We start from the raw sequence: 24,756 nt of genomic DNA, 5'->3' as shown, positions 1-24,756 counted from the left end.
GAGTGCTGGTCATAAGCTGACTGATCCCAGAGACCAGAGCATCAGCGAACTCACCCTGACAATCACAGAGAAGAGAGACCTACAGCCAGAGGCCAGGTTCACGTAGGGATCCAGAAGGTACTCGTGTGTGTGCGGATGCGGGAACAGGGAGAGTCTGGACAACACCGAGGTCACCTGCAGATTCACGTCGTACGGCTGTAAGGAAGAAGAGCAGACGCGCTCATGTCCTGTACTCTGGGGGGGGGGGGGGGGGATATATGCTGATATGCTACCGTCCCCACCCATGGTGCTGAGACTTGAAATAGAGAGCAGGCATGGGTACCCACAAAGAGACAGCTTCCTACAGCAGGCCATCACAACCCACCAGTGTGTCAGGTACAGCTCTGACTATGAACCACAGAGGACACACTGAACCCAAAGTCCTAACAAAAAGTATCTGAACTTCCAACACAGTAATATAATTTTAAGTCTACTTTCCATAACTCAACATGTAAATGTAGCTGCTTAGACACCTTCTGCACGTAGGATCACAAGGCTCTGTAACTTAGCTGGTCACTGCTGCCGCTGGTCCTAGAAGCCAGCACTAGAGAGGACGGTGTAGCTCTGAATGTCTCCTGGAGCCACTCACCCAGGCAGCTCTCTTTTCCCCAGCAGCCAAAGGAAACTGGTGGGCTTAAAACTAACTGCCTAGAAGAGATAGGCAAGGCAGCCTGGGACAGCAAAGGTGATTCAGGCCCAAGTTTAGAAGCACAGTGGGACGCTACTCTCTGTTTCCATGCCCTGACACAATGAAAACCAACCACTAAATCTCTTGTCCTCAGGAGAATGGCTGGGCCCACAGTGGAAGACAGCAGACATGTTGATGGACATTAGACGTGCCCACCATATTCTGTTATAAGGTACCCAAAACCTAACTTCTGGCTCCAAGGTCAACTGACGGCTTTCTTACTTACCACATACTCATAAATACAAGGATTTTTTTTTTTTTTTTGAGAAAAGAAACTACCTTCAAGTCACCCCTTTTCAAAATGTTGCCTTAAGACAAAGGAAAGGAAATCTGAAGTCCCAATAAGAGAGAGCTTAAAAGCATATTTTCCTACATGTAAGTATTGGCGACAGAATACACACACACACACACACACACACACACACACACACACACTCTCTCTCTCTCTCTCTCTCTCTCTCACCCCCTCCTCCTTCAAGAGCCAGCCCATCAGCTGTAGACAACCACGACTTATGGACAGTCATCTATCAGGAACACAATCAATCAAACACAATTGTATGAAACTCAGGATCTTCCAATGTATTACCTGATCAAGAATTCTTCCCATTCTGTCAAATAAAACTTTCAAAAAATGACCTTCAAAGAAGGCTGCTTCTAGGTCGCACTTCTCCAGGGGCTTGGGGGCCCCAGGCCACTCCCATCGCAAGCAGACTGCACAGTAGTCTCGGAACTATGAGGAAAGTGTGCGGAGTGTTAAAGAGCAGCAGAGAAAGGAGCCAAGATGAAGCAGAACTTCCTCAGGTACTGTCAGCTGTGCCTGAGGAGTCAGAACTGGGCAGGAGGGATAGGGACTGTCATAATGAGCCCATCGAGGCTGGTGGGGAAAGGGCGCACCTGACTCTGAGAAGTCACCCCTTCAGGGCTTGCTGTGGTCCTTGATTGACTCTTTCAGTCATTAGGGCAGACTTGGAGAACATCTGGTTCAGAGCCAACGTCTCATGTAAGGTGTTCCATGTATCATTACATGTAAAGGTAGATGACCAAGCCAGCTTGCTGTTCTTAGAACATATAGACATTGGGTCTCTCACTGTGAAAGGATGGAACACTGCTCTCCAAGGGGGGACCACAGGCCAGTGCTAATCACCAGTGGTAAGAATGGAAACGGGAGTTAGCTCTCCTGGCCCTCATACGTGACTACGCAGTTTCACACTGGCCTAACTGGTCTAACTGGTCTAACTGGTCTAACTGGTCTAACTCTGAAGTAACTGAAAGTTTTTTCTGTTTTCATTTTTCTAGTAATTTGTTATTTATTGTTTAATGAAGTGTTAGCATATGATAGAGTGAAAATAAAAACTAGTCCTTGAGAGCCAGGTAGGTGGCACACATCTGCGATCTTGGCACCTGGGAGACTGACGCAGGAGCCATAAGCAAACTCAAGGCATCATGGGAACCAGAGACCTCGAACCATGAAAGAGTGAATGAACAAATAAATGAGCGGTGCCCGCAGACTCATATCTCATTTCTCAGGTGAACCTACACCTTTCTCTGGAGTAAGGGTTGCTGGCAACTGGGCAGAGTAGTGTACATGGGGGGGGAGGGGTAACACATACATGCGCATTTACACCCCCAGACCCTCAAGTCAGTCGGCCGTGCCACTTACCTGCCTGTGAGCGTCTCGGAGGTAGGTGTCGTAGCCGGTGCCCTCGACATGGTAGGAGGACTTTGCTTCATCTGGCACTAGACAGAGGAAACTGAAGGGAAGGGCCATAGTGAGCGCAGGCGCTCCACGGCGGCACTGCACACACCACGGGAGGAATTACACGCAAGCTTAACTGGTAACAAATGCAAGGGGAACTTAAAATCAAAGTACATGGCAGGTTTTGATAAATGGCTGCTCTGCCCTCAGGTTAAGGTAAGGTTTTATTAAAAAATAGCTAATTCTGTATGTAGCACAAATAAACCTAAAAAGACTCAATTTCTGGATTGGGCACAATGGATTACTTTATTTATTAATCTTAAAAACTGTAAGTAACTGAACCTGAGATATTTTTATAGACTATAATTTCACATTTGAACCAAATGCCTTTTTTCTTTAATGTCACTTGCCAGAACCAGGCAATGACAGAGTTAAAGCAAAGATACAAAAGTATCATGAAAAGATACTTTTTAAAAAACGTAAAAACACAGATAGAGAAGTGAGCAGTTTGTCACTGTTTTTCTAGCTATGAACTATGTAGCGTTAAGTCACTGAGAGCTAATCCCTTAGCCCTTACTTCTGTCTCAGTTACTTTTCCCTTTCCTCTGTCTCGGTGCAGGCTGACCTCAGAAGCTTCTTATGGAGACTGGCCAGTGCTCTCAACAGAAATTACTTCTCTATAAATACTGTCTTTTCTCTTTGTATCAACTGTTGTCCCCAGTTCCATAATCAAGACAATATCCCTGGCAGCACCTGCATTCACAGTGCACTCCTGTGACAACCGAAGGGGGCAGTGCAGCCTGGCTCAGAACACGTGACACATTCAGGCCAATCACACAGCGGCTCACCTGTTGACAACTTTATGCACTTCCGTCTTTCCATCATTTCTGGGATGGTCTGGGCTGGCGCGGGGTGAGCAGACCCACTCTTGGTTCGGCAGAGTGTTATCTGGTGAAATGTCAGTAAATAATGGATCTTCCTCCAGATCGCTAAGTTTAATTTAATGATGTATAAAAAACAACATTTATTATGATATTTTCTAAACCAAAAGAGTCTCTGCTAGTTTCTGAGATATATAATTTTTCTAATACAAAGAAAGAAGGACTAATGTATTTAATATGCAAATAACCATTTTACATTAACAATCGCAAGGGTTCACTACTACTTTTGCTAAAGCGTAAAGAATATTTAGCACCCGCCCTTCACGAGGAGGTGGGACCTGCTGGAGGCATTGTTTAATGCACCTGTGGAGAACCAAGTCCTGGCTGGGGAGACGACACCCATCGAGCAGGCACTTACACGGCTCCTGCTATCAGCCCGTTCTCCACCACGTCCTTGTCTTCTGGACATAAAGGTTTGTACTCTGTATAGTTTCTTTCTTCAAGATTTCTTAGGACCAAGTTGTACAGAATGTGCTCGTTAGGTTTTTGCAGGAGGTGCTCAAACATCCTCAGGGTCATTATGCTGATCTGAAACCAAGTCAATGGAAGCTGAGGGGACACCTTCAAGTCAGGTGCCCTTCTCAAGTCAGACTGTCGGGTGTTAGAGCCACAAAAGAAAGACTCATTTGAACGGTCACAAGCAGAGGCCATTGAAGTGGCTCTCTGGGTAACAAACAGTACACGACACCAAGCCTGATTACCTGAGTTCAATCCTGGGGACACACACATGGTGGACAGGGAATATTTGGCCTCTACATGTTCACTGAGACACCTGTGCCACCATCCCTCCCATCCCCAGTACCGCCCCACTTGCCATCACAAAACAAATCACAAAAACATTAGAATCTAAGTCCAGCACAGTTGAGCATGGCTTACCTCATCAGATATGTGATCGCAATGTTCGATTAACCTATGCCTTAGAGGATGTCTGCTAATTTCTGACAGAGTTTCTGGCTCCCTCTGCTCTCCGAGGATGAAGATCACCATTTCCTGAAGCAGGACGTCTGAGGTCACTTGTCGAACAATGCGGTGCAGCAAAGCTGTCGATGTCAGAATCCCTATCTCTGAGCTGAGAGGAGCAGACGCGGTCAGTGAGCAGAAATGACACGCCATGGCTAGTTCTGCAAGGTGAGGGGACACTCACGTCTGCATCAGCTGGGGTTCCATGACACCAACGAAGAACCTTTCGTGGATGGCTTTGGCGAGGGCAACAGCAGCAGTCTAGAACACACAGAGGACAGCAACAAGTTGACGTGGGCCTAAAGACAATGAACTCTCACTAGACATCAGTGCCACATGGAGCTGGGAACCAGCTGGGACCTGTGCAAGAACAGTTATTTGCTGCTATACCACCCCACTCCCCTCAAAACTAAGACCAGGCAAAGATCCCAGTAACATCTCTCCAAAGCGGAGCGTTGAGAGAGTGGTTATAGGCACTGCATTGAACACTTAAGGCACAATCAAGAGACTTTTGGAATAGTGATTCAAGTTATACTTAATAAACACAAAAACTATCAATAAACAACAAAGAATTTAAACCTTTTGTGCCTCCTTGATGAGCTGATCACAATAATCAAACCAGGAAAGAAATGAAATTAAGGCCCGCTTCCCCGGGAATGCTGACGCGTCTTCTTTGTGGCTGTATGAGTCCAACCTGTGTGACACAGAGAACAATCTGAGGCTGTGCAAGTGTGGACGCAGGGAAAGAAAGCTCCTGAGCAAGTTCACTCAGTACCCAGAGCAACACTGGATACCAGTCACAAGTGAGTTATTATAGGAGACACAGATGAGAGGTGTCTCTTCAAATAAAAGCCATACATCAGTTCATCCCTGAAGTGGGAGGAAGCTAATGCAGAGAACAATCCAGCCAGCAAGGCTTGACCAAGATACCAGCTGAAAGACAGTGGAGGAGCAGGAAGGGAATGGAAGGTCTAAGGGCAGGCTCCCTCTGCCCTAACCTGCAACGTGCTCATGACCTTTTAAGCAAAACACAGTGTGGCAATCTTCAGAGAAAATGGCAATAGGTAGATAGATTAAACTATCAGGCTGGACTCAATGCGTTTAAAGCAAAAGGGGCTGTTGAGCGGGTAGGGACGGAGGCAGGATGGAGCTCAGAGGAGCTGGGAGAGGTGTGAATATGACCAGAATGCAATAGCAAAGTCTCAAACAATTCATATAAATATTCAACTTTTAAACACAAAGAAAATATTTGGCTGCTGATAGGTGGCAAGTTTGTGCATAATTCTTAATGTTGCTTTTATTTTAAAATAATTTATAAATATTATGCAAAATTCATATTCTATTAAAGATTTTTATTTTTAGTGTGTGTGTATGGAAATGTGCATGTGTGTAGAAATGTATGCGTGCATATATGTGTGTAAACATGTGTGTGCCTGTGTGACTGTATGGAAATGTGCATGTGTGTGAGTATGTGTGTGAGTACAGGTGTGACGTGTGTGACTGTGTGTATAGACATATACATGTGTGTGCATGAGCATGTGTGCATGCATGTGTAGGAATGTGTGTGAGTGCAAGCTCCCACGGAAGCTAGAAGAGTGGGTCCCTGGGTCCCTAGTGGTCATGAGCTGCCCCGTCGGGGTGCTGGGACCCAAACTCTGGTCTTCTGCAAGAACAGTGTGTGCTCTGAACTGTGAGCTGCTGCCTGAGGCCACAAGTCCTACTTCCTAATAAGAACAAAGGGGCAAGCTTGAGAAGCAGAATAGAGGGATACGAGCGTGACACAGGAGAGTCCACAGCACAGCACAGCACACCTCAGACTGCTCTGGAGCAAGGACAGTCTTTCCTGGGCAAGTGATGCCTGAGGCAAAGGCGAGTGCATCTGAACTGGAGGCTAGCCTGACCTACAAAGCAAGTTTGAGGCCAGTCAAGGCGACAGAGTGAGACCCTGCCTTTTAAGTCTTCTGTTGTTGACAAAACAAGCAGTTATTGATCTTAACATAAATCCCACAGTGAGCAAAATAAACGGAGCCGGACTCTGTAGTCCTTGAGCTGTTCCTACAGCATTTTGTCACCACTGAGTATGAGAATATCCCACTCACTGATGCCTGGTAGTGCCACATTTTCAAAACCAAACAGTTGAGTCACTGGAAAGGAGACGTGGACTTTGAGATGCAGGCACAGCGTCTCAAGCCGTCCCCTCCAGGACACAGAATGGACAGCACTTACCCCCAGTTAACTGCCTCCACGGTTTCAATGTCTAAGGGATCCACTGACTGAGGTAGGGCCTTGTACAGGGAGGCGAGTCTGCCAGTCAGCAGCTCGCACAAGCAGGTGCTCTGAGCGAGGCACTTGGCAGCCGCAGGCTCCGGCAGGCTCACCAAGAGCATCAAGCCCTCGCAGGCTTTCACAGCTATCCGGCCATCCTGAGAAAGAACACACACAGTACTTCTGGAATTCAACATGAAAAGATTCAGTGTTTTTCATCAAAGGAAGAATAAATGTGTTTCTACTTTAAAATACATATTATTGCAATCAAATGTGTGTGTGGGGGAGGGAGGGAGGGAGTAAGAAGCTGACTCACAGGACTTCTTGTCAGGTTCAACAAAGAATTCACTAAGTTGTAATCCTGGTTTGGCCGGATGGCAGAGGCCTCTGGCAGTGAGGTGACACTGAGGTCATCCAGAGTTGCAGACAGGTCATCCATCTGGTGAGGGAGTTCATCCTCCGACTCCATGTGCTCTACCCCAGAAGCACCTGACAGCTCCTGGGGCTGGCTGATGTCCCCTGACCTGGGGTCCTGAACTTTTGGGCCATCCTCAGAGATGACACTCAGAGCTCCTTTGGATGTCTGGGACTTCGACTTGTTCTGAAAAGAAGTGTGTGTCTGTGAGGGTCACATTCAGAACAGAGATCACGCTCCACACAGCTACCACCTCGAATAAACAAAACCCAGCAATCATATGGGAGTGGCCTCCCTTCTCCCTGGCTTCTCTGGCCATGTGCTGAGAACTATGGCCTGGGCCTCACTCAGCTAGACTAGCTCTCTGTCCGCCTCTGAGAGTCATCTCTGGTGTTAACAGATAATAGAATAGTCACAGTGCTGGATACTGAGTGCATGGCCTCACGCAGGCTTGGCGCTGAGCTACACTTTCAGTTTCTATTGTGAAATAGGGCCTTATTTAGTTGCTCAGGTTAACCTTGAACCTATCTTGTAGTCCAGGCAGGTCCTGAAATGGCAATCCTCCTGCCTCAGGCTTCTAAGTAGCAGCTCTAACAGACCTGTGCCATCAGGCCCAGCTTGGATTTCTCTATGATTAGTGTGGCCATGCCTAAAGGAAGTGGTGGTCAGTGTTACATGAAACGAAAACATACAGATTTAAGCCACCTTTGAGATGTGACATCACAGTCACACGGACGTCACCAACCCTCCACACTGAACACACACGTTTTACATTGACCGGGCAATGATGGTCTAGGGATAACTCTCTGGCCACTGTAAAGCACTGGTACTGCAGTTACAGTTACCACAGGTACATCCTCGCAATGCCAATCCTGCTAGGGCCATGTGGGAGGCCCCAAACTCAAAAGTTCAAAGGTTGACGCATTAGCCTTGAGGTTTTCACAAAAGCCTCAAATTTTCTTCAGTTTGTTAGAGATTTTTTTCCTTACACCTCTGCTTGGGAAAACACAAGAAACTACCTGGAGGATATATTTATCTGTTGTCTGAGGAGACAATGTGCTTGCCTGATCCTCATATCCAAACACAAAAAGATTCTTAACTGGAGCAAATCATTAGCTTCCTCTTTGACATGAGAACAGAAGTCACACTATTTCACAAGGTGAAGTTCACTGGAAGCCAGCCTCTCCGTGGGGCTCACCACAGGGAAGGCCAGTCCATTCCAAGGCTCACTCCCCTAGCACAGGTGTTAGAGGCTTGGCTGCTGCTGTATCACCAGGCCAGCGTTGAGACACACGAGCCCATGGCACACAATCCAAACAACTCTATGTAGTGAACAACTTCCACAGCACAGCACACTTTACAAAAGAGCAGCACTTGGGCCTGTGAGGTGGCTCAGAGTAAAGGCATTCGCTGCCAAGTCTTATGATCTAAGTTTGATCCCCAAAGAGCCACACAGTGGAGCAAACCAGCTCTCACAAGTTGTCCACTCTGACCGCCACACACCCCATGTCATACACCTGCCACACGTGCACCAAATACACAGTTTAATTAGTAAGAAAGCAAGTGCAGCATTTTCCTCTCAGTCTCTAATTCTGTCAGAACTGCTGTGTCCAAGAAGAGTGCTGAGGGAAGACGCCTAGGCTGCCGTCATGGTCTTCTGTGAGGCCTGACAGGACAGACGCCTGGGACTACAGATGGAGAACACGGAGGCAGAGCCAGGGAATCTTCATTCAGAAAGCTCCTAGGTGGTGAACTGTGGACATGGGACATGTTGCTTGTGTTCCCTTTTTGATGGATCTTACTGGTGCAACAAATTTGTGTGGCTAACTCCTGACAACACATTTGTGCAGGTAACTCCTGAACCTCTTAAACCTAGACCTCTCTCCAAGCAACAGACCTGTGGCAGTGGCATCAGATACCAGAACTTACACCCACATGGGCATCAGGACAGCTCCAGGTATGGAGAACTGAAACACCATCATCCCTTCAAAGCAGGCTCCTCCGGGTTGCCCTGCTTGCCCTAGCTCTAGCGTTGCTTCTCTGGACCCCATACATCCCAATGGCCTTTCCCTATATCCTGCACACAAGCATCCTACAGCACACGGAGCCTGCCACAGCCACTGTAGTCTGGGCCCACCTCGGCTCAGCCCTACTTCCCACTCCTCCCCACACATCTTTCCCTAAAGGAAGCCACTCAAAACACTGCTTGAAATGTCAGGTATTAAGGCCCAGATCTGACCACATAGTAACAATCCCTGCTCAAAATTCATCGGTGGCTCCAAGTGACAAGAACACACATGAGCCATTCATAGTCGTAGCCAGTCCTGGCCTGTCTGTTTATCCTGACTGTCTTGCTGCTTCCTGCATGTGGTCTTCCTTCTGCTCATTCATCTCTCCAGGCTCACCTGGAAGATAACCTCGTCCAGGAAGTCTTTCTGATGACCCTGAGCAGATGTAATCTCTCCATCCTAAGAACACTTCTCCAGTTTCTTTTGCATCCTTCTGATTCTCAGCTTGCTTCACCTTACCCTCTTCATCAGAAGGGCAACAGCAAACTCTCACTCTCCCACCATGTGTACTGAACACAGCAGATGCCAGTTACAGGGACAGAGTTCAGGGTGCAATGCTGGAGACCGTTACCGTGCATAGTAAAGTGATAAAGCCCTGCCTCCCACAGGCTGTCAGTCAGCGAGGATCAGCCAAGCAGTTAAGTTGTGTTAGCTATGAGAAGCTGTGGACACACAGTGACCAGTGAGGCAGAATCATGGAGCAAAGTGACCAACAGGAGGGAATAAGAGGCTCGGTAGTAATCCTGACGCTCACAAGCTGTGATGACTTCAGTGGAGAGTATTCATAGGTGATGTCTGAATAAAACAGACATGCATTTCATGTGTAAATGGTTCTCTAAAAATAGCTGTGTCACTGGCATCTCACGACTGAAAACATACGAGCCTGAGGATTTTCTGGTTTTTTTGGTTGATGTAATCCATGAGACAAGTTTCAGAGATTTTCAGGTAAGTTTAGGGTTAAATCCATGTATCTAAAGTACTAAGTGTCTAAGAAAACAGTAGAAAGAAGAAAAAAAAAAACTTGAAAAAGAAAACCCCAGCCAAGAGTAGTAGCCACACTTGTAATGTGAGCCCAGACAACACTGAGAATTCTAGGCTAGCCAGGGCTACAGAATGAACTCCTGTCTCAAAAAAAGAAAACCAGCCAGGCATGGAGGCAGAGGCAGAAAGATCTCCTCAAACTAAAGCCCAGCCTGGTCCACACAGCAGTTCTGGGACAGCCTGGGCCCACATAGTAAGATCCTGTCTCAAAACACAAGCAAGGTAAAGAAATTTTACACACAGCTAAACTAACTTTTTCTTATACATAAAGAATAAAAGAACTGTAATGCAGCCAAAGTAACCTCTTTAGAAATGTACATTCCTGACTAACAAGCATTGATGCAAACTTGAAAGACTAAGATAATGACTGCATGTGTGAACAGAAATGGACACAAGAGTTTCATGGCCAGAGTACTATGCACAAAATTAAATTCATACAATTTTGCAGCTGCCTGCCAACAGCTGGGAATGTTGCAGATAGGACCCCAAATTATTTACTCAATAGCAGAAGAGAAACCAATATATTAGAATGCCAAACTCTGAAACACTAAAACGTCACAATGCCCCGAACACTGGTGACGAGCATCTGACAGCAAAGCCACTTTCCCTAAAGTGTTCCTCAGCGATTCCACTGCCAAGAAAAAAAGAAGGGGCTGAGGTGCAGACAGGAAGCTCCCTGGGGCACGCTGGCCAGCCAGTCTATCCTAATGGGTGAACCCCATGTTTGATGAAAGAGACTGTCACACACACACACACACACACACACACACACACACGATATGTAGACATATATTTAAAAATAAATTCTAAAAAGAGATTAAAGGAAAAAAGTGAACAAAAGCAGAAAGTAGACATGGTTTATTTTCTCCTCTTAAGCTGTAAGTATAATTCAAAATATCAATTAAAACAAGCCATGTCTTGATTATGGCTGTAAAAATAGAACAAAATACTGCAGCCATCCAAAAGGGAAAAAAAGCTATCGGCACCTTAAGATTCTGTTCAGCTGGCTCACCTCTGAATCTGCTGTCCTTCCCTCCCCCTTCCCCAGTGCTGTCCTCCCTCTCAGACTCCCCTCTCTGAGCCTCCTTCCTATGAGTCTTGGCTTGATGGTCAGCCCATCTCAGTCCTACCCTGTTTGGCTCAACTGCAGTCCTTGGAATTCTCCTTCCAGGGTGACTGGCAGTTGAAATAAACACTGATCTGAGATGGAAAGTGCTTCTTGTCGGCAGAACCTGCAAACCCGAGTTGCTCCCGAGAGGATTTAACTTCACCTTCTATGAGCTGCAGATCAGAGCGACATACCTCCAGGAAAAAGTTGACCAGGTAGGGATCCTGTTTCAGCTTTGCACACACGATGCAGAGAAACTGGATCTCTTCATTCTCTGTTGGTGTTGCAAGGACCTCACCACAGAGTCGAATTAATTTCTGTCAAAAAAAATTTTTTTAGATTTAAAATTCTTTTTGATATTATAGAGATAAAGTATAGAACATTACAGAGAAATATAAATATGGTGATATATAAGGAAAACCCAAACATTTGTAAATTTTCATGCTATGTTATAATAATTTCCTCCATTATTTTTACTCTTAGAAAAACAATATAAAATTCCTTGTATACTGAAATCAATGTGCTTTTAATCTGACGTCAGGGGAGTGGATACCTGCACAGGCCTGTGTACATTGATGTGTGGAAGCAGGGGCTGCCGGATTCTTCCCAGAAGCTTGGTATAGAACACCAAGACCTGCTGCTTCATTCCTGGAGGACACTGGGCACAGGACAAACATAACATAAGCAAATGTTTGTTGGGAGCTGACTCCTAGCAGAAAGCGGCTATCATCTTTGCAGCTATTTCAGGCCATATACCCTGATAAGAGACTTGTTTTCAACAGCCTACAACAGCTGAGCACACTCTGATAAACATCTTGTTTTTCCCACATATCTTGTTTTGCTGTTTAGTGCCCCCAGCTGCAAGGTGCACGTGGTAAAGTGTCTTCAGCTGAGTTCCCCTGCTTGTCCATGGAGGCAAGTCACGTGGTAAAGTGCCATATATACCCATGATTTCCTTTTAGGAAATGGGACTTGATCATACACCCTATCTTGTCTCCATTCTTCGCATTTCTTGCCCCTCCATCCCCACTCTCTCTCTCTTGCTAGACCCTGTTGTCTGATCCCCTAAGTGGACCAGAGCACTTAGCCCCAAAGCATGGGGCAGTGCGGTCCTGGACATAGTGGCCCCCAAGCATGGGGCAGTGCAGTCCTCAACAAATGTTTACAGTAGGACAGACTGTGTCTGGAAGTATAGTCCCCTTCAAAGACAAAGCCACTGGCCAGTTAATGATTTTGCCAGAATAAAGTTTTCCATTAATATTCATAACTGGCCTTCTAGAAACACAATCATACATCTGAGACCGTAACATGACTGTGTGGTCACAGCCTCAGGTGATTACACACACCAAGGTGAACATGTATTGTTGAGGCCAGCATCTGCTTCAGGTACCATCAAGCTGGGACAGGAGCCTATGAGAGCTGACTCCCTGCCTGACCAAAGGGAGATCTTATTTATTTATTTTTTTCCTATGAGACTCACTGAGAGTCACACAGGGAGACTGGGGTGGGATTTGAACTTGGAGAGTTGGGCACAGCCCGCCACCAGAGGGTGGGCGCCAAAGCCGTGTGCCACCGCATGCTTGCTAGAAGGGAGCTCTTATAACTTACAGCAATAAACAAGTTATAATGGACTCATAGACACTAGTAAAAAGGAACCCTATGGCATGGACTCCTTTAAGCTAACTGTGAAGGTATTTGTACTATGAGAATTATAAAGACCATCTCTAGGGAGTTCACATAGCATGCCAGCTATTCTGCTCAAGAGCCTCAAGCCCAATGGTCACTCTGGATTAAAAGCACATGCGTCAGGCAAGTCATATGTGCTATGATAAAGCAGATGCCTACACACAGTTAAAACCGTCGTGAGGTGTGTGCACCCAAGGATCATCCCAGAAACGCTACCCGGAATCGGCCTAAAATATAATCTTCAGCACAACGATATTTTTAGGGTAACAACTACCTTATATCATTCAGATAAAATGTAAATGATATTTATCATCATTTCTATCAGAAATAAATTTACTAGCAGTACAGTTACTACCATTTTGCTAAAACATCAAACTAATTGGATTTAGTGTTGTAAAATCCCTCAACACAAAGGGCAGGGAAAAGGGACATAAGGATACCGCTCTGGTTCTTAGGGGACAGGATCACTCCTTAGAAAAGAGTGCATGTAACTTAAAGGCACCTCAAAATAAACTGGGCATTATAGACTTTGTTAAAAAGAATTTGTCTTTAATATGATTTGCAACTATGTATCATTAAAATATCCATCATTCCCTTTACTTTACAGAAATTCACAGAACCACTGAGTTTTTGAGCTGGAGGAAGGTTCTACACGCACTTCCAACTCCAGTTCAAACAATGCAGGTCATACCAGCGTGTGCGGTGGGCAGCATCATGGGGCCTGGGCACACTGTGGTGTCCACAGCACAAAACCAGCTGACATGTCTCAGAACACGCTCTGGCTCTGGTACTAAAGATGCATGAATGTGAAGCTTCTGTGGTAGAAAACACTATCTATAATAATGTTATATTAGATTTGTAAAGATTATTTTCAAAATTCATTAGGCCTAAAATCTGCGTGACATCCACGTGACTCCATGAATGCCAGAATAAGCAACAATGTTCCCTTTTAGGCTGGAACTTGTACTGCAACTCTCCTGGAGCCCTCACCCTTCTGACTGTGAGCAACTGGTACTTGTTTATCTTCACAAATGTTTGCCCTGCATGGCTCTGGCGCTCCCCCCCCCACCCCCAATGCTGTAACTGCACAGGATACATCCCCCCCACCCCCTCCATCTCCTCCACTCTGCCACGTGCCATTCCCATCTATATATCTGAGCACCTGGAGCTTCACCTGTGCTACACAGAGGGGCAGAGACTTACGTCGGCTTTCCCTAAGGTGTATAATGTTTCCAAGATCTTGTGATGGAGCAGATATTCCATGCATGGCCCTGTCTCTCCAGATTCTCGCTCATTTTCTTCTTGGACCAGTATGTCTAACATCTGTTCCAGGTGGGATGGGATGTTTGTATCAGTCACTGGGGCTTTATCATCTAAACAATAGAAAAAGTCACCAAATAAAAACTCAAAACCCTTTTTAAACTTCCTATGTGCGACAACATCACCCTCCTCTCCCCTCATTCCAACTCAACAGAAAAGTCTGAGCCACACATGTGAGGTTTGCTCATCGTGTGGCTACCTTTGTTAGAAACTGTGATCCATTTCCTAGAACATAGCTGGTCAGTGAATATCCACCCCTTCTCAGTTAGAAATGGTCTCGGAAAGACAAGCTGTAGTTCCCGTCTGCTCCTGTCTGTGGTTTAAACTCTCACCGATCCTGTGCCTCTGCACACATTTCCGCCTGGGACGCCTCCTGCTTCCCACTCAGACCCTGCTTGCCCTGACCCCTTTCTCTCCATCTTCTCTCTACCCCCAGACTCTGCCTGACTCAGAGCATACCTGTCCCTCACATAACTAACACACACACTTACTTCTGCTACCAAATAGAGAAAAAAAATCCTTTAACTCAACAATGTATGTTTCCTTAAAGCCCCGGGGGGCGGGGGGTGGTGGCACAAGAGCTAATAGTAATAGGTGAGTAGTCTCAAAAAACACCTTTGCAGGTGAGCTGCTAAACACGCACATTACATGGGAAGGGCTGCCCCAGCCTCAGTCACTATAGAGCTGCACAGGATCCTTGTCTTTGAAACATGAGTCACCTGACCCCAATGGCTTGCCAATCGGCCCCTCCCACTTTTTCACTCGGCCTGTATTAAAGGATGTGTGTCTTATCTGCATATTTACCACTGTGACTGCACAACCCTCTAGACAGGAGACTGTCACACTTTAACACACGGGGCACGTGAGGCCCACCTCAGTTCTTACGAAGGATGTTGGCACAGTGCGGAATGGCCATGGCTTATGTTTGTGCAGGCTTCAGCAGCACATGACACATGCAAAGGATTCTATGTGGCCTCAGAGGGCCAGCGGATCCCTAAGACACTTTACCTGTATCCTCCATATTTACCCTTCTGCTCACTGGTTAAAACAGACCTGCCTATCCTGTGCAAACCATTCACCAGCCTCCCAAAGGCCAAGCCCCTCTTGAGCACCAGCTTCTCTTTCCTACTCAATGAAGATGCTGGTGAGCAAGCTTACTGGTGAGCAAGCTTACTGGTGAGCAAGCTTACTGGTGAGCAGTCTGACTCTGTATCTGCCCTTTCCTCCCCTGGATTCTGTACACAAACCTCCTCACAGCTCTTCTTTCCCTCCCCCTTCTGGTTCTTCTTTTAACTGCTGGTGCTGGAACCTAACATCTAACTTACTCCAGGCAAGTGCTCTACCACTGAGCTGCACCCCCATCCTCAAACCTTACACTTTTTGAAATAATTAAAACATCTGGGGGATACTGGGGAGATGGCTGGGTGGGTAAGGTGTCTGGCACCCAAGCCTGCAGACCTGAGGTTAGATCCCCAACACCATGAAAACCCAGGTGCTGTGGTTGTGACCCCAGTTCTGTGGGAGGAAAAGACAGGTAGGTCTCAGGAACTCACTGGCTAGTCTATCTAGTCAATCAGTTAGAGTTCAGTAAGAGACAGTGTCTCAAAAAGTACGGTGGACAGAGCCTACAAGACTGCGCAATAGGCAAAAGTGCTTGTGTGCAGGCCTGATGACCTGAGTTCAATCCCCGGAGTGAACCAACTCCACAAAGTTGTACTCTGATCTCTCTATATACACAAAGCATGCTTATTCACATGCATCACATGTACAAACATACAGACACACAGACACAGGCATACAGACACACAGACACAGGAGAAAGGGACAGAGAGAGAGGGAGGTGGAAAGGGAGGGAGAGAGAGAGGGAGGGAGGGAGGGAGGGAGGGAGAGAGAGAGAGAGACAGAGAGAGAGAGAGAGAGAGAGAGAGAGAGAGAGAGAGATATTTAAAAAAGTGAAGTACTTGAGGACCCAGTGTGGTCTTTGTCCATCCCTCCCACCCAGACACGAAAGAAATCATAACCTCCTTTGCCAAACATTTCCCTCTCAGGTCTCTTTATACAATAATCCCCAGGAGAGGAAGCCACACACTGTCTGTACATGTATACATTTGCTCCTAAACTTAATCATAAATCATCTTTTCTCAGGCACTCAAACAGGTTTCCTTAAGAACACCAGTGAGGGGCTGAGGGATGGAGCGGTAGACAGGAGTGCCCGAGTGAGTGAGGGCCTCTCCAGAGGAACATGGTCAAAGGGTGTCATGGCTCCCTAGCCTGACGTAGCCATTTGCCCACCCTACACCCCCACACCCACTGCCACCCCGCATCATGCCTGCTTCACTTCCCCACAACACTTATCAGACACACTGCGTGCATGTTCCCACTCGCTGGGTGCCTCCCCCATGAGCTCTCTCAGGACAGGGCCCCGTGTGTGAGAGACTGACCACTCCAGTCCCCGTGCCTAGAACAATGCCCAGCACAGGGGATGCTCAGAAGCTACATTTTAAATGACCCTAAAAGACAAATCAAAGGTAAAGTTGTTCAAAGTTAACAATAAAGTCACTGACAACTCATCTTAAAGCAGAACTTAGACATAAACGCTGCTTACCTGAAGCTTCTATGTAGTAATGGGTAATTGCCTTCCAGTGATAAACAAAATCTTCTTGTAACGGAAGAGATGGTGCAAGCTACAAACACAAAAGACCAGACTTAGAGGGCAGCATTAAAGGCTCCTGAAAACTTTAATATCATACTTGTCTGTGAGGCAAAAGAAGTATCAAAATAAAGGGGAAACTTGATTTTATGTCAAGTATCAAATAAACCAAAATGAGTTGAATCTAAGAAAGCAAAATGAATTATTTTTTAAAAAGCACCTTTATCAATATTATTATTAAACTATAGCATTGACCTTTCCCCCTCTTCTGTTATCACACGGCTTCAAAAGTGACAAAACCAAACCCCCATTATTCTATGGCTGAGGTATCTGTAAAATAACATTACTGATAACCAGAGGTCTTTGTACCTGGGACTTTGGAAGGCGAAAGGGTGAAGAGTAGCTGGCAATCGCTTACGTATCAGCACTACAAATAACTGCACTGCCAACGTCATAATCTGATTAAAACTGCTCCCTACTTTCCACAGCATTCTGATGTAAATCTTTTTCTTTGTAAGCCTAGATCACGCAGTGATATTTTTAGCAGAATAACTACATGAACAAGACACTACACATTTAAATTTCACAAAATGTGTCACACTGCAGGCTTTGAAATGTACTTCATAAGTTTTAAGTCCATAATTATAGCCCTCAGCCATCTTGCTTCAAGTTGGGGAGTTCATGTTAAACGGAGAAAGGCAGGCCTGCCGTTCCTCAAACTCTTCTCCTGGAAAGAGTAAGAATGGGAGCTGGGCACTCTTCAGCTGTCATCAACCTTTGTCAGAAAGTACTGTGCTGACCTACGGTAGAATACAGCTAGAGGTTTCTGTCCTGGGCACAATTATTTTACAGTCCGGCTGGGTTAACTATTTCATGCTCCTCCTGTAAGCGCCAAGAATGTCCAACCGTTTGACACTGTGACTAGATGTTGCCACCTACAAAGCTCACACTTGAGAATGCAGCAAATTGAGTGTACACACACACAAATAAGTTTTAAGTAGGACTTTGGTTTTGTGTCAGGCCACACTCACAGCTACCTGTGGCTACAGACTGGGGATGCCTGCCAGATGACCTACTGCAGTCAGGCCTCTCTTAACTTCCACCTGTTCCATGCTGACCTTTGGCTTCCCAGCTAGGAACTCTGAGGTTAACGACTCTGTCAACACAATTTCTCAACTCTTATGTAACTTACGGGTACAGTCACAGACATGTTAAGTCTCTCAATACACAGGTGCAATATGTTTAATGAAAAGAAAACGGAACTGAAGAGTTTTGATCTGTCATTGGTTTCTTCAAGCCAATTCTTCCCATACTTGCCTATGTGCCCAGAACTTGAAGAAAACAGAAACGAATATTTGTTGCGGTTGTGAAAGACTTAGCAGGTGGTTAAGCTTTGGGAGGACTTAGCTTTATGGAGGTAAATTTACTAACAAATGGGACAAACACAGGAGGAGTTGATTCTTTCAAAGAAAGGATGTTGTTTTTAGTGGAGCAATGATTTCTCCTTTTACACTGTTACACAGTATCCTTCCTCCAGCTTTTCCCAGCAATACTGGTAACACAGCAGATCACCAGGCTAGAGTCTCAGCACACACCAGCGTGTGTGTGTGTGTGTGTGTGTGTGTGTGTGTGTGTGCCATATAATACCATCAAATCCCAAGCAGGATGACGACATTCCTTCAGTGCAGGAGGGAGACAGATGAACTGTTCTGAATTGCTAATAACTTAGATGAATAGCAATCGCATTCAAAGGAGAATTCTCTTAGTCTTTGAGACTCCAGCAAACCTGCCTTTTTGTTAGATGGTGCAAATTGCTTTTTTTTTTACCATTGCATAAAAACATTCATCCTCTGATAGAGATATGCCAACCAGCAGCAGGAGACTATAGTTTAATAATTTTAGTACTTGGAGATTAATTTCTCAAAACTCTCATCCTTATAGCCACCTCAAATCGCCAGGACACCTATCTGTGATTTCCTGTTTGCTTGTCTTGGATTTCCTGTTCTCCAATCTGGAACCTTCTTCTCTCTAAGAAGTTTCCCCTTTTCCACTCTGAAGCACCTGCCACTCAGAGGCTTCCTCCTAGCTTTGATGATAACTTTTAAGCTGTCTCTCCCTTAGGCTGTAACTGGACAAGGGCTGGGCAGGGCCATCTTTTTCATCACGCAGACCCGTTTCTAACTCGGCTGAGCGGGGCCATCTTTTTCATCACGCAGACCCGTTTTAACTCAGTGATGGAGTTGAGCCAGCATCAAATACTCATCCATGAAGAAAGGAACGGCCACAAGTGGCGGCATCTGATAGGTAGCTGTGCAGACCAGCACATGGGTCACACACAGCCACTGGCGGAACTGAAGAGAGAACCTAGGGCTTGGCAGAGGCAAACGTGGCACCATCAACAGGCCACACCCCCCAACACTCCTTTAACTTTTTACATTGTAGTAGGGTCTCACATACATTCCAGGTAGGCCTTGAACTTGAGACACTCTTGCCTCAGCTGCACACCCCACCATAGCCAGCCTAAACCAGCCTTAAACTCTCACAACAAGTTCCTGTTCTGCTCAAACGCCCATCAAACTCTACCTGTTAGCTGACTTGCCTAAGGGAACAATGCGTTTTGCTAGAAACCTGGACTCTGTCCAACATGTCCAATACACAGAGGAACCTCCATCAACAATTTGGACAAAACATTCTAGCCATCATCTCTGCTTTAAATATCTACAAAACGCACATTTTAAAAGATCTTTAAAATTGCCTTTTGCTAACCTTAACTTATTTTATCTCTGTTTTGTTGTTTGTTTTTATTTGAGACAAGGTCTCCTGTAGTCCCAACTGGCTTCAAACTCACTGCACAGCTGGGGCTTCCAGTTCCTGAGGACTGGGACTATAGGGGTGTACAACACATCTGGACGTCTGGCTTTGCTTTTCCTTCCTCCCTTTCATTTATTCACTTCACATCCCACTCCCTGCCCCGCTCCCCATCACTTCCTCTGTCTTGCTTTTAAGACAAGGCTTTATGGAGAGTCCAGGCTTGCCTCAGGAAGATCAGAGACACAAGTATGGCCCCCACTACCTGCTTCCTCAACTTCTTAACACCTCCCTCTCTCTTCCACCTCTCTACTCCCTAGTTCCAGTCTTACCTCTTAGAACCTTCTCCAACTACCCTTAAGATCTGCCCTCTTCCTCCTACACCCCCAGCCCCCACAGCCAGGCCAGACCAATCTTTGAGGCTTTAAGCTTTATCAACCATATACAACTCTCCTGGACAGCTCATTTTAACCTCTGCAGCCATCCTGTGCATAAACTCCCTAAGTTCTGTGTCAACTCAGAGGGACAGCGGCTGGACTGGACCCTGCTCTATCTGACTCCAGGGCAGACCAACCCTGTACGTTCCTTACACTGTGACCTCCTGTGTGTGCTTAGCCAGCTGGCACTATGATCCAAGATGCAGACACACCGTGTTCCCTGAGTGTGTGGGTGCTTTCTTTTACTCTGGCTCTTAAAACTCTCCCTGAGTAAGAAAGGGGCTCAAACAGGTCTTGAAAAACAAGTCCCAAGACAGAGCAGTTTTCAAGAATTGGTAGCCAGGAGGCAAACTGCTAAAGAGAGGCAGAGGATGGAGGCCAGGCTGGGTTACAACTGGGAGATGGCTCAGAGGAAGAAGGAGGCTTGCCTAAGGGACAGGAGGCTCGGGTTCAGCCCCCAGTATGGTGGATACGGTGGGATGCTGGTCCCAACAACTGTCTATTAATTATGCTTTGAAAACACTGCATTCTGAAAGATGACATCGACTGAGTTAGTTAAACAGCCTCCCTGGAATAAAGGGAAAGAGCCACGATGGCAGAGCTACAATGATGGTAGAACCACACAATGATGATAGAGCCACAAAGGCAGAACCACAATGATGTCTCCGCAGGACCTGGCCCTCAGCAAATGCTAAGTGGGAACTGCTAAGACAATGGGATCTAACCTTAGGACTATAGGACAGGCCTCATCAGAGTTGAGACATGTGGCAACTGGCTAACAGAACACAATTATTCCTAAGATACTTACTAACTGATTCGAGCTACCTGAGGGGAGAGCCATCCTTTCAGGAGAGAGAGGAGAGAAGAGAATTACACTACAGGTCTTGGCTTTTCATCAGGTCTGAATGTCTCTCCTAACCTCACAACATGCCTCTGAGGTTAAAACACATTTATAAATGTGAGGCTATGAAAACATCTATTTTCCATCTTTGTAAGTAGTTAACTGCAAAACCATTTAAACGATACATGCCAGGTGCGATAACACATTCTTGTAATCCCAGCTACTTGCAAAGCTGAGGCAGGAGGGTTACTGAACAGTGTAGTGAGACCCTATTTCGGAGTAAGAGTTTGAAGGGTTAATTCAGGCAAGTTAAAGCTGGATATGGTTTAGCAGTTAAGAGTACCTATTACCCTTACAGAGGACCAGATCTGGTTCCAGGGAACTCAGCATCTTTCTCTATCTCCACAGACACCCAGCATACACTCGGTTCACAAACATGCATGCAAGCAAAATACTCATACAACTAAAATAAAGTAAATCTAAAAGGATTTTTTTTTTTTAATTTAAAAGGGTGTCTGACTGCCTGAGTTTGACTCCCCAGGATCAGGACAGTGAGAGAGAAAAACTGACTCCAGAAAGATGTCCTCAGACTTCCACCTGATCAAGTGCTTGTGATACACACACACACACACACACACACACACACACACACGGTCATAATTAAGAGCCTCTGAAAAAGCCAGGATAGAAGTCTGTGGGACAGCCCTTACCTATCATTTACCAAGCCCTGGGTAAAACCCCGTTTCAGAAACTAAACAGAAAACAAAGCATAAGCCTATAACACAAGTTCTTGGGAGTAGGGGGGCAGGAAGATCAGGAGTTCAAGGTCATCTCTGGCTGCAGAGCAAATTTGAGGCCTGACAAAGACCTTGACTCAAGAACAAAACAAACACAAAACTCAAACACCTAGACTAAGTTCATCTAGATGAATATACATAAAAAAAACATAAAAAAAACCATTGCAGGCTGACCTGACTGACTATTGAACACTCAGACACTGATAATACGAAGGATTAGGACAGCATAGTTCTAAAGACACATAGAACAAACAGAAAAGGGGTATGGTCACTTGCAGGCCTGGGGCTCCCTCCCAAGTCTGCAGAACCCTGAGGATTCTGCTTACTGGTATGCTGGGTCAGGAATGTAAAAGGAGAGAGAGAAAGCCAACATATTAGGATCGGGAAGGCAAAAGAGTCAATGAGACTGAGCCACAGAGGAACTAATCTTGGGTTATGAAAACACGCTTCAGCTACCAGACGAGGCTTGTTTATCATTGTCTCGGGAGTTCTTTCCCAGGACAATGGTGAAGGGGGCGTCAAAAAATATATTCTTCAAGAGATGAGGGACCAAATCTATAATCCCAGTCCTTCTGAGATAGAGATGGTAAGTTCAGGACCAGCCTGGGCTTCATGAGACCCCTCCCAATAGAGCAAAGCAGAGCCAATCAGACATCAGGAGCAGTCCTTTCTCTTGGTAAAGTGTGTGGGTGGTAACACAACTTAGAAACCAGTACTGAGCAAATGGACTTGACATTTCCACTGGCCAGACATTTATTTATTCCCGGGACTGGGTGAACCTAGTGAGCTCCTTTTCTCCTCACAGCAAGATGGGGAAACTGGATACTACAGAGCCAGAGGCTTACTCAGGTAATCTGATAGATGCTAATGATACATGTAATTATAAAAAGATTATGAAAACAGAAAACACAGGCCTTGGGACCAAAATGAGTCTATAAACCAAAAAATCCTAGCCAGGCTTAGAGACATGCCTAGAACTTAAGACTCCAGAGGCTGCGCAGGAAGTTCGAGGCCAGCCTGGGCTGAGTTCAAGTGAGTTGAAGGCCACCTTGGGGCACTGGGCAATTCTCTATCTCAAAAATAAAAAAAGAATAAAAAAAAAAAAATAGAATAAAACAAAATTCAGTGGGAGTGCTTTTGTCTAGAATATGACAGGCCCCGGGGCTTAATCCATATAACTTATTCCTAGTTATCTTTTAGTTACCATTATATTAGGCAATGTTCAACTTTAAAAGTTTGATGATTCTTTATAGACTAAAGTATAATGCAAAATATCAATATAACTGTTGTTAAAATTTTTTAAAATTATTTTACAAATGCGTTGCAGGTTGACTCCATATTAAGCAAGGAAAGTAGAAGCAGTATCTTAAGGTCCAGTTCTCTCCCCCATGTGTCCACACTCCTCAGGACACCCCACTTCTTTTTTGGTTTGGTGTGTCACCAGGAAAAACAAGACAAAGCAAAACCCAAATCCCACGTAGTATGTAAAAAGCAACTGCGTTAAAGTTTTGTCTCCATATCTGACATTCACAACTTTAATTTTGTTAGCTGACCCTAAAAACCACCGTGGTGTCTGTCATCTTTTTTTTTTTTTTTTCCTTTAGAAAGTCATGTGAATTTGAAAGTGCTACTATTAGGCCATTCTCAACATGCAAAGAAAATGTCATTTAAAAAATGAACAGAGTAACTTTCTTCACACAAGGTGATACTCGGTCCAAAATAAGCAAGTAAAATAAAAGTAAAATAAGCACAGGGCCGTGTTTAGCACTGGCAAGGAAGGCATTCTCTTCCTAGTTTCTAGGGTGCTGGTATGTTTGGCGGTTTGAGTTCTGTCCCTCTGTGCTGTTTAGGGCCAGCCTCAAAGTACAGCGGTTGCAGGCTGCGCCAAGGGCCTCCAGGAAGCGCGTTATACACAAGAAAAGGGAAACAGATGGTGTGAGCAGGGTGATCATGGACCCGCAAACTCCTGCAGATCGATCACCGAGGTCCGGCCAAGGTGGGCCGAGCTGGCAGAGCCGGTACCGGCGTGGACCGGGCCCCGCGGTCCCCGTCGCTCCTCTCCCACCCTCACGAAAGCAAAAGCAAGCCCTGCCCACGAGCACCGCCGTTCTTTTGTCTTGCGCGGCGCTGGCCACGTAGCCCCGGAGGTTAACGGCCAGGAGGCCCCGGGAGCCGCCCGGTCCCCAGCGGGAGAGTAGAGGCCCCGGGGGCGCCCAGGCCTCGCCGCAGCCTCCCTCCCCGCGCCCCGAAGCCCTCGCGCCCCGCCCGGCCTCACCGCCTCCACGGCATGTTGCAGGATGGACGTGAGCTTGGAGAACATCCTGTCCCGGGACTGCAGCAGCTTCTCCCGGGACGACCTGGAGAGCTCCTCGATGCGCCGCCGCCGCCCCTGCTGCGGCTGCCCGGGCCGCTCCAGAGTGAAGGCCGGTGCGGGCGGGCCCGGGCGGGGAGCGGAGGGCGGAGGCCGGAGGCCGGGCGGGCGGCGCGGCGGCTCTGATCGGAGTGCGCGGGGCCGCGGCGGGCGGCTCCGAGGACGTTCGGCTGCAATCGGGGCTCCGCGGAGCTCGGCGGCAGCGGCGGCGCGGACACGGTGGCAGGAGCTCGGGCTCTTCCGGCTGCTGTGTCCGTCGCTGCCTGCAGGGGGCGCCGGTGCGGCCCGGGGAAGCACAAGCCTCCGCGGCAGGCGGCGCTGGACGCGGGGCGGGGCGCGCAGAGGCTACGGAGGGGAGGGCGGAGCCAAAGGAGCAGGCGGAGCCAGAGAAAGGGCTGGGCCGGCGGGGAAGGAGGGCGTGGCCGGCGCGGTGCACCAGGCGTTGCTCGCACTAGTCTCTCGGTGACCAGCAGCAGTGTGCGGATTTGGCAGCGACGCGTAGACGTTGAGCTTGCGTACCGTACGTAGGGCAAGTCTGGAAGGCCGCTAGGGAAATACCAGCATCCCGAACGCAAAAACGGAAAGCAGGGCCCACGTGCTAGGAATTCGACCGCATCAAATCAG

General features: G+C 46.7%; 2 protein-coding genes across 6 annotated transcripts in view; one reads left to right on the top strand and one right to left on the bottom strand.

Annotated features, from left to right (window-relative positions):
- The window catches only part of Fhip2a (FHF complex subunit HOOK interacting protein 2A), a 27,831-nt gene extending 3,659 nt beyond the window's left edge, over nucleotides 1-24,172 (bottom strand). The window contains exons 1-15 of the mRNA XM_034515262.2: nucleotides 24,037-24,172; nucleotides 16,834-16,912; nucleotides 14,112-14,281; nucleotides 11,776-11,880; nucleotides 11,417-11,539; nucleotides 6,906-7,190; nucleotides 6,551-6,747; nucleotides 4,904-5,018; nucleotides 4,509-4,585; nucleotides 4,241-4,433; nucleotides 3,723-3,892; nucleotides 3,272-3,412; nucleotides 2,388-2,478; nucleotides 1,314-1,457; nucleotides 55-195 (exon numbers count right to left, since the gene is read on the bottom strand). Of these exons, the coding sequence (XP_034371153.1) occupies nucleotides 55-195; nucleotides 1,314-1,457; nucleotides 2,388-2,478; nucleotides 3,272-3,412; nucleotides 3,723-3,892; nucleotides 4,241-4,433; nucleotides 4,509-4,585; nucleotides 4,904-5,018; nucleotides 6,551-6,747; nucleotides 6,906-7,190; nucleotides 11,417-11,539; nucleotides 11,776-11,880; nucleotides 14,112-14,281; nucleotides 16,834-16,912; nucleotides 24,037-24,081 (2,076 nt within the window). The 5' untranslated portion in view covers nucleotides 24,082-24,172. The remainder of the gene's footprint in view (nucleotides 1-54; nucleotides 196-1,313; nucleotides 1,458-2,387; nucleotides 2,479-3,271; nucleotides 3,413-3,722; nucleotides 3,893-4,240; nucleotides 4,434-4,508; nucleotides 4,586-4,903; nucleotides 5,019-6,550; nucleotides 6,748-6,905; nucleotides 7,191-11,416; nucleotides 11,540-11,775; nucleotides 11,881-14,111; nucleotides 14,282-16,833; nucleotides 16,913-24,036) is intronic.
- Nucleotides 22,479-24,756, top strand: part of LOC117698048 (uncharacterized) — a 41,420-nt gene continuing 39,142 nt past the window's right edge. For 2 of the 5 annotated variants that reach the window (XR_013107666.1, XR_013107664.1), the window contains exon 1: nucleotides 22,504-22,610. Coding sequence is in view for 2 of the 5 variants with exons in the window: in XM_034489484.2 (XP_034345375.2) it covers nucleotides 24,059-24,598 (540 nt within the window). In the remaining 3 variants the exon portion in view is untranslated. Of the gene's footprint in view, nucleotides 22,611-24,058 lie in introns of those variants that run through there. The other 3 variants (XM_034489484.2, XM_076925757.1, XR_013107663.1) reach the window with 2 other exon arrangements.

Source organism: Arvicanthis niloticus, chromosome 1, assembly GCF_011762505.2.
Source record: "Arvicanthis niloticus isolate mArvNil1 chromosome 1, mArvNil1.pat.X, whole genome shotgun sequence".
NCBI classification, from domain to species: domain Eukaryota; kingdom Metazoa; phylum Chordata; class Mammalia; order Rodentia; family Muridae; genus Arvicanthis; species Arvicanthis niloticus.
The sequence above is the reverse complement of the archived record's forward strand: the minus strand, read 5'-3'. Positions and strand labels throughout refer to the sequence as shown.